At 35.9% G+C, this 17,192-nt stretch overlaps 1 protein-coding gene across 2 annotated transcripts in view; it reads left to right on the top strand.

Moving 5' to 3' along the window:
* Positions 1–17,192, top strand: part of LOC118182221 (uncharacterized) — a 141,070-nt gene that overhangs the window by 85,427 nt on the left and 38,451 nt on the right. Inside the window, exon 1 of one of the 2 annotated variants that reach the window (XM_035351542.2) lies at positions 5,537–5,693. The exons of the other annotated variant lie outside the window; for it this stretch is intronic. Within the exon in view, the coding sequence (XP_035207433.1) occupies positions 5,666–5,693 (28 nt within the window). The 5' untranslated portion in view covers positions 5,537–5,665. Of the gene's footprint in view, positions 1–5,536; positions 5,694–17,192 lie in introns of those variants that run through there. 2 annotated transcript variants of the gene reach the window in all.

The raw sequence follows: 17,192 nt of genomic DNA, 5'->3' as shown, positions 1-17,192 counted from the left end.
TAGAACTTCTAGGAGGGGTAGGGTGCACCCTAACGACTCGGAATCATATGTCAAAGCAGGGTCTGAAATGCTTGTCTGACGCAGTAGATGGCGTTGCGAGAAATTTTCGAGAGTTCTTGCAGGGAATCCTCTTTTCCCATAAAGGACGCAGAGTTAGAAGGACGAATAATTATACGAACGCTGAGTTTTCTGATATGCATTTGGCAAATGGGGCTGTAGATTGTGGTGGGTCAGCTGCACAGCGCTTGTACGCGGAACGATATCCTATGAGGCGTTCACCCAAGCCATAATTTGTTTGCAAGACTGTGCCAGAGGTTAGCCGAAACAGGTTCCTTTCAAAGCGCTGCCTTGAATCGCGCACCATCAGCACGGACTCCGGATATCGAAGAGAATGTGCTGCATGAGATACAGGGCACTTTTGAGTTTGAGTAGGCGAAGTATCTCACGCAGTCGGGGTTTCTTGTTCCAGTATCTGGAGGATTCTCAGAAAAAACGAAATGCATCCGTGCAGCGTATCCAGGCACTTCAACTGGCCGATTTTGCACCTCGTATTGCTTTTGCACAATGCTGTCTTGTAAAGTATGCTGTAGATCCCAGTTTCCCTACTAATGTGCTGTTCAATGACGAGGCGTTCTTCACAAGGAAAGGAACATTCAGCGCTCATCTCTGGACGGACGAGAACCGTCATGCGACACGAAGTCGTGCAGCGCAGAGTCGGTTTTCGGTGTTTGGGCTGGCATTTTGGGCCACCACCTTATCGGACCTTGCCTGTTGCATTTTCGTATAACTGTTTGTTACTACTTGATCTTTCTGCAAGATGCTAGCAACTTTTAGATGTCAGCAAGTCGTGCCACAGCTTTTAGGTGAGGAACAAATTTCTGCATCGATTCGACAGACAATGTGATTCCAACACGATGGGGCCCTTGTCCATTTCAGCCATAACATTCATACCTACGTAGTCGTCAGATTTGAGCAACACTGAATCAGACGTGGTGATCCGGTGCGTTGGCCTGCTTCATCACCGGACCTATCATGTCTTGATTTCTTCTTAGGGGAGCATATGAAGACACTGGACCAACGTTGACAACGCCGAGGAGCTGGTTGCACGAATCGCGGTAGCTGTCGAGGAAATTCGAAATGTGCCTGGGATATTCCAGAATATTCGGAATTCCAATGCCCCGCAGATGTAAGGCGTGCATTGAAGTCGGTGAACGAAATTCTGATCACTTATCTTTCACTCATGTTACTTTTGTTAATGTAAATTTATTATTAAAACGCATATTAACTTACCTGGCATTTTTTAATATATGATCTTTCTGTGCACACCAGTGCTTCAGGAAAGTGTTTCCGACCCTGCATTGCTATATGATTCCTAATAATCACGGTGCACCCTACCCTTGCTAGAAGTTCTGAAATTTGGTATTGAGACACTCTGTGTAAAATTATAAATTATCGACTCCTTTCCAGCATTTTTGACACCTTAGGCGATATGTCGATTTACTACCCTCTATAAATTAAACATATTAATAATTCAAAGTAAAATATATCTTATTTATTTGCCGCTTATGAGAACAACTTAGATGGCGCTCTCCGAAAATTGGGCGGCTGCCTATGTTGCCTACGCTTAGAATCAACATTAATAACTTATTTGTCAGGTGAACGTTTAACACGCGCTGCTGTGTTTGCACACTGGTGAAATAAATTAAGAGAATTTGCATATTTTATCGAAATGCATGAAAAGAACTGAAGAAAAAACCACTGCTTCTAGATAAAAATGCAAGTCTTGTACGACAAATACGTAAGCGTACACGTGTGTGTAGGCGGAATTAGTAGAAAAAACAGCACATGGAGGGTAAAACGAATTGCGTTCGCTAGCACACCTCGGCGAATTTCTTGGTGTTATCTTGCAGCAATCGGTTAAATTCACATCGGAACAGTAAAAATGAGTAACCATCAACGTTAAAGGATGGAATAAGGTGGCGAATTGTGTGAGGCTAGAGACAGGTATTATTATTTATATCCTATCGTTACTTCAATTACATTTTTATCCCCCTCATTAGCAATTTCTGTTTCTATTTTATTTATTAGCCTCGTAACTACTGCTCTTATAGCAGATCGTTTCTTTTTTAATTTTTCTAAATCCATGTTTTTGCTTAAGCAAAATCTATTAATCAATTCAGTTCAAATTCAACCCAATGGCCCCACGTTGGGCGCAACAATATTATTATTTTATATTCTTTATCTTACTTCTAACTAATTAATCAAGGTAAAACAAAACTGCTTACCTTGTTCCAATGGGTTCGGCCAGGGCCACTGGATCATTTCTTCTCAGGGACTCTATCTGCAAATCTTGAAAGGGATAATCCATAAATGATAAACTTTCTTAACACAAACATATTTAATGAATACTCAAACGGTTACAGAATATTTACATAATAAAAGGTTTAAATGTTCGCACGACGCAGCGTGCGACTTCTCAGTTCCGAGTTCTCGTGATCTCTAGCGAGAGTTCATAGTTCGAGATGACGTCACTCAGCCATCGGATCTCAGTAAGAGTTGAGTTGCAACAACAGGTCAATCGCAAGTCCAGATATGCAGACAGTTTAATTTAACACCCAGCGTCGTGTGTAACCTGTGGAAACAGTTCCACGATACTGGCTCCATCGAGTGAAACCCTGGGCAAGATCGTCCAAGAGCCACGACAGCGAGAGAAGATCGCTATTTGTCCATTTTAGAGAGGCGTAACAGAGGGGCTACAGCTTCTCAGCTCATTCAGGACCTGTATGCAGCCACAGAAACCCCTGTGACAAGGATGACTGTTTCCAAAAGACTGAATAAGACAGGATTGTTTGCCAAAAGAACGGCTGTTTGCGTCACACTCACGTCTACGGACAGGAGAGTCCGATTAGCATGGTGCAGGCAGCACAGTGATTGGAGTACGGAGCAATGGGCGACCGTTCTGTTCACCGAGGAGTCGATATGGAGAAAGCCAGGGACTCTCTACCTACCATCCAATGTCCTCGAAATCAACAATTATGGCCGTGGCGGTGTAATGGTCTGGGCAGGCATCATGTTGGATGGCCGCACACCTCTCCACGTCTTTGACAGAGGCTCTGTGACTGGTGTGAGGTATAGGGATGAGGTCTTGAAGCCCTATGTTCGCCTTTTTCGGGCTGCAGTGAGCCCCGAGTTCGTCTTACAGGACGATAACGCGAGGCCACATAGAGCTCTTCTGGTCGACGAATTTCTCGAGAGTGAGGATATTAGCCGGATGGATTGGCCAGCCAGGTCTCCAGACGTCAACCCTATAAAGCATGTTTGAGACGCTCTGGGGAGATCAATTGCAACTCGCAACCCCCTCTGAGAACCATTCAGGAATTGATGATAAAATGATAAAATTCGTGAGCCTGATCTTGTTGAGATTTTAATCAGGAGATTTAGTAACATATTTCCCGTAAATGTACACGTAATTTTTAACAACTTGAAAAGCTATATTTTTTCCGAAAATTTATTCTTCACCGTTGAATTCAGTAGCAATTAGAAATTTATTTTTCCTAGTTTCTAACCCATTACTAGGTAGTTGTCACAAAAACATATAACTTTTGTGAAGAAGAAACATTCTATGCGTTTTCTTAAAATTGTTTGGTGTTATGTGGCAATATCCACAACTAGCTACAGTTTAGCCATTTTACTTTTGTTCTGCATATTCGTAATCTCTGTAACATCTGTAAATTTTATCAAGCAATTATGTCGAATATTTTATTTTAATTATTTTTTATTTTTCTGATTACTACAAAAAGAAATTTGAAAGCAACATTTTGAACAGTTTATAAATACATCTGCTGTAAATAACATATTACAAAATATTATTTTTTTCCCTCCGAATCAAATTGTTTTAAGAATCACTTGCTTTCAAGCAGCAATTAAATAACTAGTAAGTTATTGAATAGAATCTAAATTATTATTGTTATTGCTGTGGAAACAAATACAACAATAATTGGTAGGCAAACGGATTGGAAGTAAGGAATTTGTACTTTTTTGAATAATTCAGCACTGTCACAATCTTTGACTTCATTGCAGCAATCATCATAAACCTTTGTTCTGTCAAAGTGTCTACTATTAAGGTTAATAATTGCATTTTTCATGGCAAAAATATATCGTACATTAGGAGTTGTCACGTAGCTATCGAAAGATGATTATTGATATGGCTTATATACTATTTTCTAAATTCCAGAATGGGTCACGGAATTTTCACTGGCTTTTATTAGCACTGAAAATATAAGTGTTACCACGCATTGCCCCAACTTATTTCTAGCTGCTGATGTATTCTTTTGAAACAATATATTATATATATATATCAGTAGTTATTGATAAATGATGGAATGTCGGGATGCATGAATGTATTTGATTCGTTTTCTTTGAAAGTCATGCAAGTTCATTTTTGACAAAATGTTGTTAATGATTGATAACAGTGAATGCAATCTGCTATGAGCTTTTACCTGTTAACAGCTCCCAAAAAAAATCCTTCAAATTTTTCATAATTTTATCGATATAAATTTACATAGTTAATGAAATATTTAATTACTTTGGAAATGGTGTAACTGCTGTAGCACCTTTATATCATCATGCCAGGTCCATCACATCCGAAAAATTCAATGATATGATGGATCTGTTTACCTTACATTCCTCCAATATATAATGACTGTTTTCAAAAACTTTCTCAAAATGATAAAAATTAAAAATGGCGCATATTCATATATATACATTATATTACATATATTCATATGAGTTGTAATTAATTTAAATGGCATTACTTGAAGAAATATTGCAATAAAGCCCCTCGTTTTTTGACATATATAAAAAAATTGGTTTGATGCAATTGAAATCCTGTATTTAATAATTCGTAAATGGATGATTTTTCACATTTTGTTAACTTTCAAAGTGGTGTAAGTCCATTTAAGGTCATCGAATATCTTTAATTAATACTTTAAAAATGACCACATTATAAATTTAAATTAATCTAATATTTAAAAAACATAAAGTGAGCGTATTAACGTATGCTAATATTTTTCAAACCATTCAAAAACAAACCCTTAAATTTATCTCCATAAAATATAAAATGGACTTGCACCATTTTCAAAGAAAACGGCTTGTTTAATCGGAAACTCGTTGTTTGGAAATGCGGATTGTAAAATGAAAGGTTTCGTACGATAGTAAAATTTACAGCGTGTCGTTGAAAGATATCAGTCTCTCCTCCCCTCCAAGATATCTTATAACAATTGATAATAAAAATTGTTCGCACTAGAATAATTTAAGCCTTTGATTGCCCAAGGTGTTGTAATTTGCATGATAAAATGATCAGTGAAATTAAACCATACCCACTTCTTTCTCACGAAGGTCTGAATTAGCTGGATTTACAATACCGGTCTGTGGATAGCTTTTGTTCTAAGAAAGCAGAGCTTGTTTGACCTATATTTGAATATTTTCTAAAAATCTGTGTGGGTTCTAATACTGTAATCGCACACAGATCATGATTGTTCTCGGGTCAGAGCGCGGGATCCTCACAAATGGCTAAAATTGGAACCGATTCTTTGCACGGATTGTGTTACGCCAGACGGATTGAATTCATCTTAGATGAGAATTTCATCATTCAGCTTTTCGATGCATGTCACTTCATTCTACCTATACCGAAAGTAAGTAATTGTAACTGACGATGTAGTTCCCATATTTTGATGAAGCGCATATATTCTCAAATTTATAATTTTGAGATAACACGAATTTGTATATTTGTCTCAGACATAACTATTTGCTGTTTTGCTCCTGAAAAAGGAAAATAGTATTACTTGTTTTTCGAAATAATGAGGCTTTTAATTTGAAAATTAAAGACTTTTTTACAATTATTAGAAAGTTTTTAATAATTGATAGAGTTCGGAGGGAACAAGATTTTACAATAACTAACTTATGCTTGATTCATTTTTGTGTATATCTCTTACATTTGTTGTTATAATCAAATAATAATTTGAAATTCAAAGCGTTAGAACTTTTTCTGTAAAATGAGATTTTTAAAAAAGTTCTTTGGAACATCGGAAGAAATGTTTCTTTTTTTCGACATTTAATATTTAATTTTAGAAAAACTTTTCATTTTGATTTGCGCTTTATTACAAAAAGATAGAATTTAAAGTATAAAACACTTATTTGGAATTAAAAAAAATTTTTTTAGTAAAGTAAATTAATAACAATTTATCGTACGTCACCTTATTTAATAGTAGCTGCCTTTTATAAATTTTCAAATATCATCTTGCCTCTCTAATGTAAAAATAGTAGAATATACTTCTAGTCATTTTCATTCTAATTTAATGAAGACTACTAACAAAAGCGAATCTATGGAAAAGGAAAGTTTTACGTTGCTATGACAACGCTCACGTTTGGATTTCATCAAAGTTTGCTAACACCCGGAAAGGAGATAAAGAAAACAGGGGAGAACCCTATATGCTAGTATAATGTTCCAACCCCTCTCTCTTTTTTTCGTCTACATTTAATTTTTTTCGCCCACTTTATTTCATGAATATGCCGTGTTTTATTTTTACTATCGACTTTCGACTTACGAATTATTTGTTCGGAAGAAACCGTTTTCGGTACTACTACTCTTCTTGATACATTTCTGAACAAAATATTCAAAAGTATTAGACAGATTTCTTGAACAAGTATGGATATGCCTCTTTTGCATATTTATTTCTATTTCTATATTCATTTATGATATTTTACCATTTGTTAGCATTTCCTGAAATTCTCTATTTTCTTCTAAATAATTTCAGTCTTATATCGTAATTGTTTCATACCGTCTGTATCGCATCACTTTTCACCGAAAAAAAAATACATACATGTATCCTAATTTATTTTTTAACTGTCCTGGATGGTTTAGGGAAAGTTAGCTACATTAATAATTACTAGTTAAATGCCTTTTTTTCGTTTGTGCCTGGAATTCTGTCAGCAGTCCTGGAACGTTATTCTGAAACAGTTTATAACTTATGTTTACATCTGGCTTGGTTAATCAAAAATCTTCACAATTTTTCTAGAAGAGTGCTAAAATAGATCATTAATGAATTACTTACCTTAACGCATAAGCGTAAGTAATCTTGAATCTGTATTAGATTCAGTATGAGCGTTTGAAGTTGGCAGAAATTGATGACCGGACTGATACATGTGCATAATCAGAAATCTGTATATTGAAACCATTAAGGTGCAAAGAAGAAATCCCAAGACCCTTTATGTACTTTGCAGCATTCGGAAATTCTTTTCTTATGAATGATAATGTGATTTCACACAGTGTACAATTGATTACAAATAATGGTGGGGGATGAGAATGTGAAATGCAGGGCTAGCATGCTATTTATTTGTTGTAAAGCTAGATGAATATGCCTTAAACTTAATGGAGTGAAGATTTTCTTCCCTTCTACCAGCTTCCAAAGAACCCTAAATATGTTGGAAAGTGCTCTTCAGTAAGAGTAGGTAAGGTTACCATAAGAACTCTCGGATAATCTCATTTTGTCTAAGCCGTGCAAATGTGGTACGATTTAAAGAGCTCATGAAGATCCGGTTGGAGTGTAATTTTGGGAGGGGGGGCAAGGGATATGTTATTTGTTTAGTTGTTTCTTAATATCGGAAATCTTTCAACTGTTGCTTGTGAAGTTTTTTCCATAAAGTTGAAATTAATTTTTCCAGGGTTATGTAGAATTTAGCTATCACAGCGAAGTAACTTGTATATTTCTTTCGTAATTCGAATTAGTATGGTTTTTAAGCATTATATTGTGTATTAAGTATGTCGGTTGTGTACTATTGAAAGAACAAGAAATGCAGTATTCGAGAATAGTTATCATGCTTATGTATAGGAAAAATAAATATAAGTATATTAATTTTACAGATTGTGAAGGAAAAGATATGAGAAGTGTAATAGTTGGCATTATTTTTAAGTATATGTGGTATATTACGTAATGAATCACAATAGCTGCTACTTGTTACTTAAATATACTTCTGTTTTATTTGGTCAGTGTAGGCTATCAAAATCACTGTGTGTAGGAGCTAGATATTAGAACTAGTGCATCATGCCTTCCGATGTTAAAGTGCTTACACTGAAACGTTCGTTGAAAATCAAAGGGATAATCAATTATCGCTTAGCTTGTACCATCACGTTAATAATGGTTATCATGTTATGCAGTGAATCACACCCTTAGGGCCCACGTTAGACTTTCTGCTGCCCGCTGCTTCTCAGAATTCTTAGAATTTCTCCGCCTAATACGACCCCACCAGTTGTAGTTGCTCTGCTGCCGGTCCTGCACTCTTTTATGCAAAAAATCTTATTGTAATTGACCAAATTTACCGCAATTTATTTTGAGTATATTTCAGTCTTTTTGTATTGATTTTCAATCTCATATTTTGAAATCATATTAAGTACGTTAGATTTAATTATAATGAAGCAGATAATCACATTACCTGTAACCTGCTAAGAACAGAATTTCCTAGACCAAGCCTCGCGAAAATTAAGATTCTGGAAGAAGTCATAATTAAGAAAGCGTGAACATATTTACTTGTGTATATATTTATTTTATTTATTATTTTTTAAATTCTGTGTACTGCTCGTTTCTGTTTGGGAAGGTTAACAACGTTGATACTTTGGGGGGGAGTAAATTGTGCAACAACTTTTTGGGGGGAGTAAGTTATGACAGTTGCCTTGTGCGAAGTAATCTTTCTTGTTTTTGTTGTTAAGTTATTGGACCTCATAGTAAAAGACTATATAAAATCAGAAAAAGGTTCCATTCAAACTTTTTTCGTAAGAGAGTAGGGAATTAATGGAAGCAGGCTGAAATGTATTAGTAACTATTGTCGCTGAGTGGCATATCCAAGGGGGTTAAAAAGAGAGGGGAAGAAATCTTTTTTCTGTGGTCCAAAATGCATAAAAATTTAAAGTTGGTATTATTTTACGAATTTTCTTATTGCAGTGAGTTTTTTGTGTTGGCTTCTTCTCTGATATCTGTATTATCGGAAAAGATCACACATGCCTGCATGTTTATGATTATCAATTATTTTATATTTATTTAACTCACTAAACAGTGGAACATGTATTTTAGTGGCCGAGTTAATGACTGTTGAAAGATAGTTGAATGTGGTAAAGAAGTTGCTGTTCACGCGCGCTGCAGAAAGTGGTGAAGTGTATGGAGAGCTAGCTAGGATCAAACTGCTAACCTCTAAGTAGAGCCAGTTCCAGCAGGAGATCTCATTTGCCAGCATAGCTCTTGAAAACAAAACAAAAATAAGAAACAAGTACTTAAGTTTCTTTAGGACTTCATACCCCGTTTCTTCAGCAGAGATACCACTTCTTTAATACTTTGATGTATGCTAGTTTCAGCGAGCAATGATTAGTCGCTATTACTAGCACTTTAAAGATACCCGATTAGGGTAGACCTCACATATAAAACTTTATGGATCGTACTATAACGCTAGATTTCGTATAGGTAAAAATACAGGTCCTAACCTATGCTAGTTTTCGTAAACTGTGTAATGTCTCACACTCAAAAATGCTGTGGTATTTGTAGAATGAGGAAGCGCATGCGACTGTGAATTAATATCTGTGTAATATAGTAAAACAAATGAAATATAAAGCAGAATCAAAATTACTTATTTTGTTACAGGTATGAGGAGGTGGGTAGTGTAGGATCATAAATTCACATGAGTTTCTATTAATTCGTATTTGAAGTTGGCAGTGTAGTTTACCGCATCATTTTAGTGATTGCTTTGTTGCAGAAGTTTGTGTTAAGTGCCTTTTAATCGTTGATTTTAACTACACAAAATACGTTGTGTAGCTGTTTGTTGCGAACAAACCAAGATGCCCTTGTGATTTTATTGAGAAAATTGTTCTGATAGGTTTGCAGAGCTTTAAAATCTGTGACTGAAGCATGCGTCAGGCAGGCGAAGCATATGTCAGAATGAGTCTTATAATAGCAGTTAGGATTATAAATTCTCTTTTTCCGTACAAGGTCAATGAGAGATGACGTTTCGAGGAGACGATGTATTTTCATGGCAATTCCAGTGTCTTTGCTAGTAGCAACCGAGACGCGTGATTTCCACATAACCGTGGTATTGAACCTTATTCCTAGATTGGTAATGCTCTTTCTCAATTTTGTGTACCAGTCCTTTATTTCATGTATTCTGTCTCGTATACGAGCAATGGCTAAGCCTGGATTCGGCGAATTCGAAAGTATCGCTGTATCATCTGCGTAACAAGCCGTGATGTAATTTATGTTGTCATCAAACATTGGTAAATGAGTAGATTAAATTGAGCATTGAATTAGCTCTTGAGTACCCCAGCTTGGATATTAGTAGCTACGAAGTAGTTCTTATCCTGCTTAAGATTCTGTTTGTAAAAAACGAGCAAATGATAAGAACCAACTCTCTGCTAAGATCGAGCTTGTAAATTATTCCCTCATGCCACAAGCTGTCAAAGGCCTTGTCTAGCATGAAAAAAAGCAGTAATTTGATGCTTGTGTAAGGTGGCGCTCACAAATTCCACAATCCGCATTAGTTTTTGCATGGTGGTGGATAATCCCTTACGTAACTTAAATTACTGATCAGGTAGCGTGCTCAGAGTTGATTCCATCCTCTTATAGATGATGCGCTCAAGGATTTCACCGAACGACGGTAGCGGGTCTGAAATTTTCAGGTTTTTAGTTTTTTTTTTTTTTTTTTTTTTTTTCCTGGTTTGGGAATCAGGGTAGTGTTGCTTGTTTTTGCTCAGTTGAAAAGTGTAAACAAGCGTTGTAAATTCCACAGATTTTAGAAATGAAATTCAATTATTGTTGTTAAATAGAGGATTGGAGTAAAAACTCACCCTTGTAGTTGATAATTTTATTTGAGACATTGTCTTTATCTGAGGCTTTCCTGTTTTGTAACTTTGAAATAATGTTTTTGGCTTCAGCTGAAGTTGTAAGACTAATAATGTTTGTAATAGTGGATTGATGTAACCAGTTTTCAACCTGGTTATTAATCTGTTGATTAAAATGTATGTTTGAAGGAAGATTGTTAGGAGTGCATTGCACTGGAAAGAAAATGCTCTGCAAATGCCTTGTTCTCGTCAGTGATTAAAATGCCTGAATTGGTTTGGAGTGGCTTGTTCATGGATTTATTACTTTTTAAATTCCGTAATGTATTCCGAAAAGCTCTGTCCTCGGTGTTCAAACCTTCAGTTTCCTTATTCCACATTGCATTTCGATGTTCTGTAACTTCTGATTTTCCTGTTAAATGCTGCTGATTTGACAGCTGGGTCACGTGAGTACATATGTAATTTTCTAAAATTTCGTTATCTTATTGGGCTTTTAATTTCTGCTGGCAGTTTAATTTTTTTAATTTTATTTATTTATTTATTATTATTTTATTTAATTTCTGTAGCTGAATTTTGAAAGGCTGTATTAATGTATTCTCAGATGGATATGGATTGTATCATTTGTGTTATAAAGAATCCAATACAGGGAGAGTAAATTTTAATATTTTCAACGTAGGCCATCCAGTTAGTAGTTTGGTATACTCTGCTATACAAAACTATATTATGCTGCTCTTAATGTAAGTCATTGCACCGCATCCTCGTGTTGAATCCTATCGCAGCGAACTGCGATTGTTAGGCATGTTCAGACTATGTGCTGGTGCACCATGCGTTGCCGTGATCAACGGAATATATATGTTATGTTATACGAGGATGTCCTGAAGTTCCTCTATCTTATTTTTGTGAGATTCTACGCGTTCCGTGTTAAAATAGTCACAGGGGGTTCTTTTGATATGATGCCCAAGGACCATTATTGCATTTTGCCTCTGCAGCCACTTCACTCGTAGACTGATGTAAAAGACTAATTAAGTCAGCAAGGTTTTACATGACCTGCTTCGCGTTAGCCTTTGATGTGTAGTTTGTCACTGAGAAGGGCATTTTTTGCTACCTACGCCTAAGATTTGTTTATTATAAATCTATCCTCGGTTCTAGGGAGTGATTTGTGGTTTCTGCTTAAGAAAAATGTAACATCCTTTCCAATTGCTGGCATGTTCTCCTTGGAAGTTGCAGCAAATCGGTTCAGTGTCTTTGGGGCAAAGTCTGCTTTCATGGTCGCCGGCACATTTACAGCAATGTGGCAGGTGATAGCAAGTAGCTTGTGCATAGTGGTTGGTATCTATGGAACCGTAAACATTGCGTCGGTTCTCTCCGACCTTTCGACCTTGTTCTCTAAATGTGACTGGTGTTGAAGATTTCAAATCTCTGCGACAAAATAAACTTCGTCAAATCAAATTTTAAACCAGTATAGGAGACGGACTATTAAGAAATCATTTAGAATTTTGCATCAATGAGAGAAAAATTTTCTGCAGCACTCTTATGTATACTGTGCAGGGGCGTAGCTAGAGTTTCCAGCGCCCGGGGACAACTGAAGAATTTACGCCCCTTTCTGTGTGCCAAGAATGGAAAACATTTCATTAAAAAATTTCTTAGCATCAATTTGGCGCCCCTTGGATGCTGCGGCCGGGGGCGGATGTCCCCTCATGCCCTACTGTAGCTACGCCACTGGTACTGTGCTTCTTATTCCATCAATTTGGCAGTTTTTGAAGCATGTCACATTAAAGATATTTTCATAACTGCATTAGAGTGGTAGAAAAATATCACTGTTTTATGAGGGAGGGGAAAAAAACTTTGTTTGGCAACAAAGTACATCAACTTTATGCCCTTTTTCATGAAGAGAATCTCTGATAAACTTTCTCCCATTGTTGGCTAGAGAGACATGAGTCTGTTACACTTATGGTGAAACTACTAAAACTTTGGTGCATGAATTAGAAAAATAGAGAATTGGCATGATAAGGAATCATCTGGCACTTATATAACTCTTGAATTCATTGAATGTTCTGCTTTTCTGACTGCGTTATTTTCATTTGCAAAAGTTTCACCCTCTTTGCCATGTAAAAGAATTTCACAGCTGAAATTGATAGATATCTAGATATCATTGCGGCATTTCAACTATGTGGCGATATCTTAAGTGAACTGTTCAGGAAGAATTTTCAGTGCAGTTTATTCAGCATCAGCCAATAAATAGAAATAAATTAAGAAGAATTTGGAGTTTGTTTTGCGGTTGTCAAGAAAGTAAACTTGTTATTTTAATATTAAAACTGAATCCTATCTTAGAATATCAGTTTTTAATCATTTCTTGGATAGTGTGATAGTATTGCATTAAAAAGAACGCTTTATTAAACATAAAGAAATATTAAATTATTTTTACATTTTAATTCCCCGAAAACCTAAATTCCTTGTCTAATCTTCTGATTTGTGAGATTGTAATATCTGTATTTTAAATGCTGAACATCAACTTTGGCAAAGAATGTATCAAGAGCAAAATAATTTATCTGCAATCTATGTTTTAGAGGCTTCTAATAAAGAAATTTTTCTTAATGTTTACAAACTTTTGAAAATCGTAATAACGTTACCAACTAACAAATATACTACGGTGGCATCGTTTTCTGCGTATAAGTATCTAAAAATTACCTACGAAATAGTAAATGTTGTAAAGTATTTTCTCCCTCCTTTCTGTATGCTTTCGTTGTGAAATCACTCGAATACGCACACTCGGCGCATATTCAAGCGAGTCTCGACGAGGACATTGCACACGAGAGGTCCAGGTTCGAGTCCCGGCGGGCTTTGCTCATTTTTCATTCACTCCTGCTTCAAAAAATGAATTACTAATGACTGCAGTGTGTTAATATGCAATGTTAATTAACATACTACTAATGACTCTATAAGGTGTTTCTCCCGCCTTCTTAGCGTCCCTTCGTAATGTAGTCTGCATGCTGGGCGCGTATTTCAGAGGTCCGTGGTTCGATTCCCGGCGAAGGCATTGCTCATTTTTCATCTCTCCTGCTTCCAAATAACCTAATATCTGTACAGTTCTACATTGTAAAGCACACTTAAATGGATTTAGTTAAAAAAAAATGTAGTTGTAAACGAAAAAGAACTTTAAACATTATTATAAAAATAAATTTAAAAAAAAAAAAAAAACTGAAAGATATCAGATTTTAACGGTCGCCCAAAAGGGTTTGTTCAAGTTTTTTGCGCTTTCGCTGGGCTCATTGTCTACCAGTCTGCTGTTACACTCACTCCTACGCACCTTTTTTTCTCGGGGGGGGGGCTCGTTTAATGTTTAAGCATCATTTTCTTCTCACTCACGTTATATACAATTCAACAGCAATATTACAAAAATTTTAAAAGCAGCATAGCAGTATATATGTAGAATTCCTGATGCAGCGTTAAATGTTGGCATACAGTTTTCTGTTTTTTTTTTTTTTTTTTTTTTTTTTTTTTTTTTTCCAGCGAAATGCGCGAAATTCATTCTAACCCGGATATTATCATTTCAAAGGCCGACAAAGGTGGCCAGATAGTCGTCATGGATAAGAACACTTACATCGATGGTGTCACTAAACTCTTAAACGAAGGACCATATAATCCGATCCCTAAAGATCCTTCACCTTCCGACTTGTCAAAAATAAAAACTGCGATCAAATCTTCGCAAATCATTAGCAACTTAAAACATTCGCTTATCCCATCTGTTGCGAATTGTGCCAGATTATATGCTCTTCCCAAAATTCATAAAAGTGGTATTCCTTTCTGCCCTATTGTATCAAATTTAGGTACTGCCTCGTATCCATTAGCTAAATATTTGGTTTCTAGATTTTCCATTCTATTAGACAATAACATTTACACCATAAAAAATTCAATAGAGTTTGTAAAAAAGGTTAAAAACATTTCTCCTAGTAGTTTACTCATGGTTTCTTTTGATGTAAAATCATTATTCACCAATGCCCCAGTGGAGGGTGCATTAAGATGTCTAGAAACCAGACTTCGCGAATTTCATTTCTCTTGCATCGAAATTGATGAGCTAATTTCTCTCACTCAACTCTGTTTGAAACAAACACATTTTGTTTTCCAAAATAAATATTACAAGCAAACTGAGGGATTAGCCATGGGAAGCCCCCTCAGTCCCATCCTGGCTGATATCTACATGCATTATTATGAATCAAAATTGTTTGAAACTTAAAACTTCCCGGCATGGTTCCGCTACGTAGACGATACTTTTACCCTGTTTGAAGGTAATAAAGATGATTTAAATAAAGTTCTTTCAACAATGAATTCTATTGATCCTGCTATTCAGTTCACTTTTGAACTTGAGACTTGCAATTGTCTTCCGTTTCTCGACATTCTGGTCACACGTAACACATCCAACTTCAGTACTACGGTTTACCGTAAACTTTCATCGGTTTGCCTTCCGCCACACTTTAAATCATGTCATCCCACTAAACAAAAGTTAGCTTCATTTTATTCCTATGTTTTCCGTGCTCTTCAAGTTTGCTCCTCCAAACTAGCCCTTGATGAAGAACTAAATTATTTAAAAACAATAGCTATTGACAGGGGCTTTTCACCCAACATTATTAATCAAGCAGTTAAAAAATTCTCATCTCAACACACTAAAAGGCACACTCTTGTTTTAGGAGATTATAAAAATTCTGTTGTCATTCCCTTCTTTCCATCAATTAGCTATAAAGTTGCACATATTTTGCAGAAATTTAACTTTCGGGTTGTTTATTCTCCCATCAATAAAATTCTGAGTTCCATACTTAAGGACCCCATTCCGGATATGAATTCCTGGGGTATTTATAGGATTCCTTGCCAGTGTGGTTTAATTTACATTAGCCAAACTAAGAGAGCCTTAAAATTTCGCGTCAAGGAACATGAGGCATATGTTAGAAAAACGGAAACACAGAAGTCTTCTGTTGCGCAACATTGTTGGTCCGAAAATCACACTTTCAATTTTTCTGCTGCCAAAATTATTCTTCCATTGGAGAACTGGATTTTCTAGAGGCATTTCACATTCATAAAAATCTTTCTGTTCTAGTTAACGATCCTAATTCCAATCCAAATTTGCCTTCGGCCTTTACAAAAATTATGTTTTAGTTCTGGTTTCACCAACAGATGGCGCTACTTGCTTATTCTTGTCCAGGCTTTCTTATCTTATCTAATAATTTTTTTTTATCTTGTTCATTTGCGGTTATGCAGCTGAGGATGGTGGTTCGGTAAAACCATCGAAACTAGTCCTGTGAAAATTTGGAAATATAACGCTGATTTTTGTTGTCTTCTGAATTAGTATTTATTCGGCGTATTATTGTGTCATTCGGCGTGTTATTGTGTCTTAATTCTTCTTACTACGTTAAAAAATTAATTTAAATCTAGATAAGTGTATACATGTTTCGAGTTTTTAAATGGGGGGGGGAATAAGCTTCCGAAGTGGTGAAAGCGGTACATGGGCAAAAGAGGTTGAGAACTCCTGGTTTAGCAGTTTCATTAGGATTGATGGAAAAATTTTAAGCCTGAAACATTTTAGAAAGTGCAGGTAACTTTTCCAATTGTCATTTTCCTTGCTGCCAACCGTTTGCCTGCTTTATTTTAAAGTATATTTTCCCTCATAAAAGCCTTTTTTTCTGTAATAAATCAGTTTTTTTTTAATATGCTATGATACACTGCTGTATAAAACCAGTTGGTATTCGTCGGTTTTCCGGACGATCAGCCATTAATTACCAAGTCTGTCGGCGGTTCTCCCCACTGGGATTTAAATGATGACAATTTTGAATTTATTGCTATCAAGTGAAAATGAAGCTGTTGGATTCTTCTAAAGAAGGGGTATTTTACTCTGCACCCGGGGTTGCTAAACGTCTTATGAAGTGAACCGTATGCTCCACTGCGGAAGCCATGTAGAGCTACAGTGTAAAAAACTGCCAGGAAAAAGAAAGGCCTTCCCATCGGCAGATGGTTTTTTTTCCTTTTAAAAATCACACTTCGAACAGCGATGAGATTTATATTCTATCCTCCTAAAAAATAAATTTCGAACTTTTTTTTTCAAAGTAGGAATTTGTATTTTTAGAAATAAATTAATTTTTTCTATTAAAGCATGCATTTATCAGCATATTATAATGCATGGAGTTTACGTATTTTCGTTATTTTTAACTTGTGGAATATAAATGTCAGCTATTTTTTCCTTGGAAAATCGTCTACGGAAACGTTCATTTTTAAACTCATTATTTGCTTTGTTCATAAATTTTATTTTTCCTTTATAAATCCAGTAGGAAAT

The sequence above is a fragment of the Stegodyphus dumicola genome, chromosome 12 (assembly GCF_044657685.1).
Source record: "Stegodyphus dumicola isolate Sdum_Otavi_A_Nest chromosome 12, ASM4465768v1".
Lineage (NCBI taxonomy): Eukaryota > Metazoa > Arthropoda > Arachnida > Araneae > Eresidae > Stegodyphus > Stegodyphus dumicola.
Note: the sequence above shows the minus strand (reverse complement) of the source record. Positions and strands in the feature narration are given on the sequence as shown.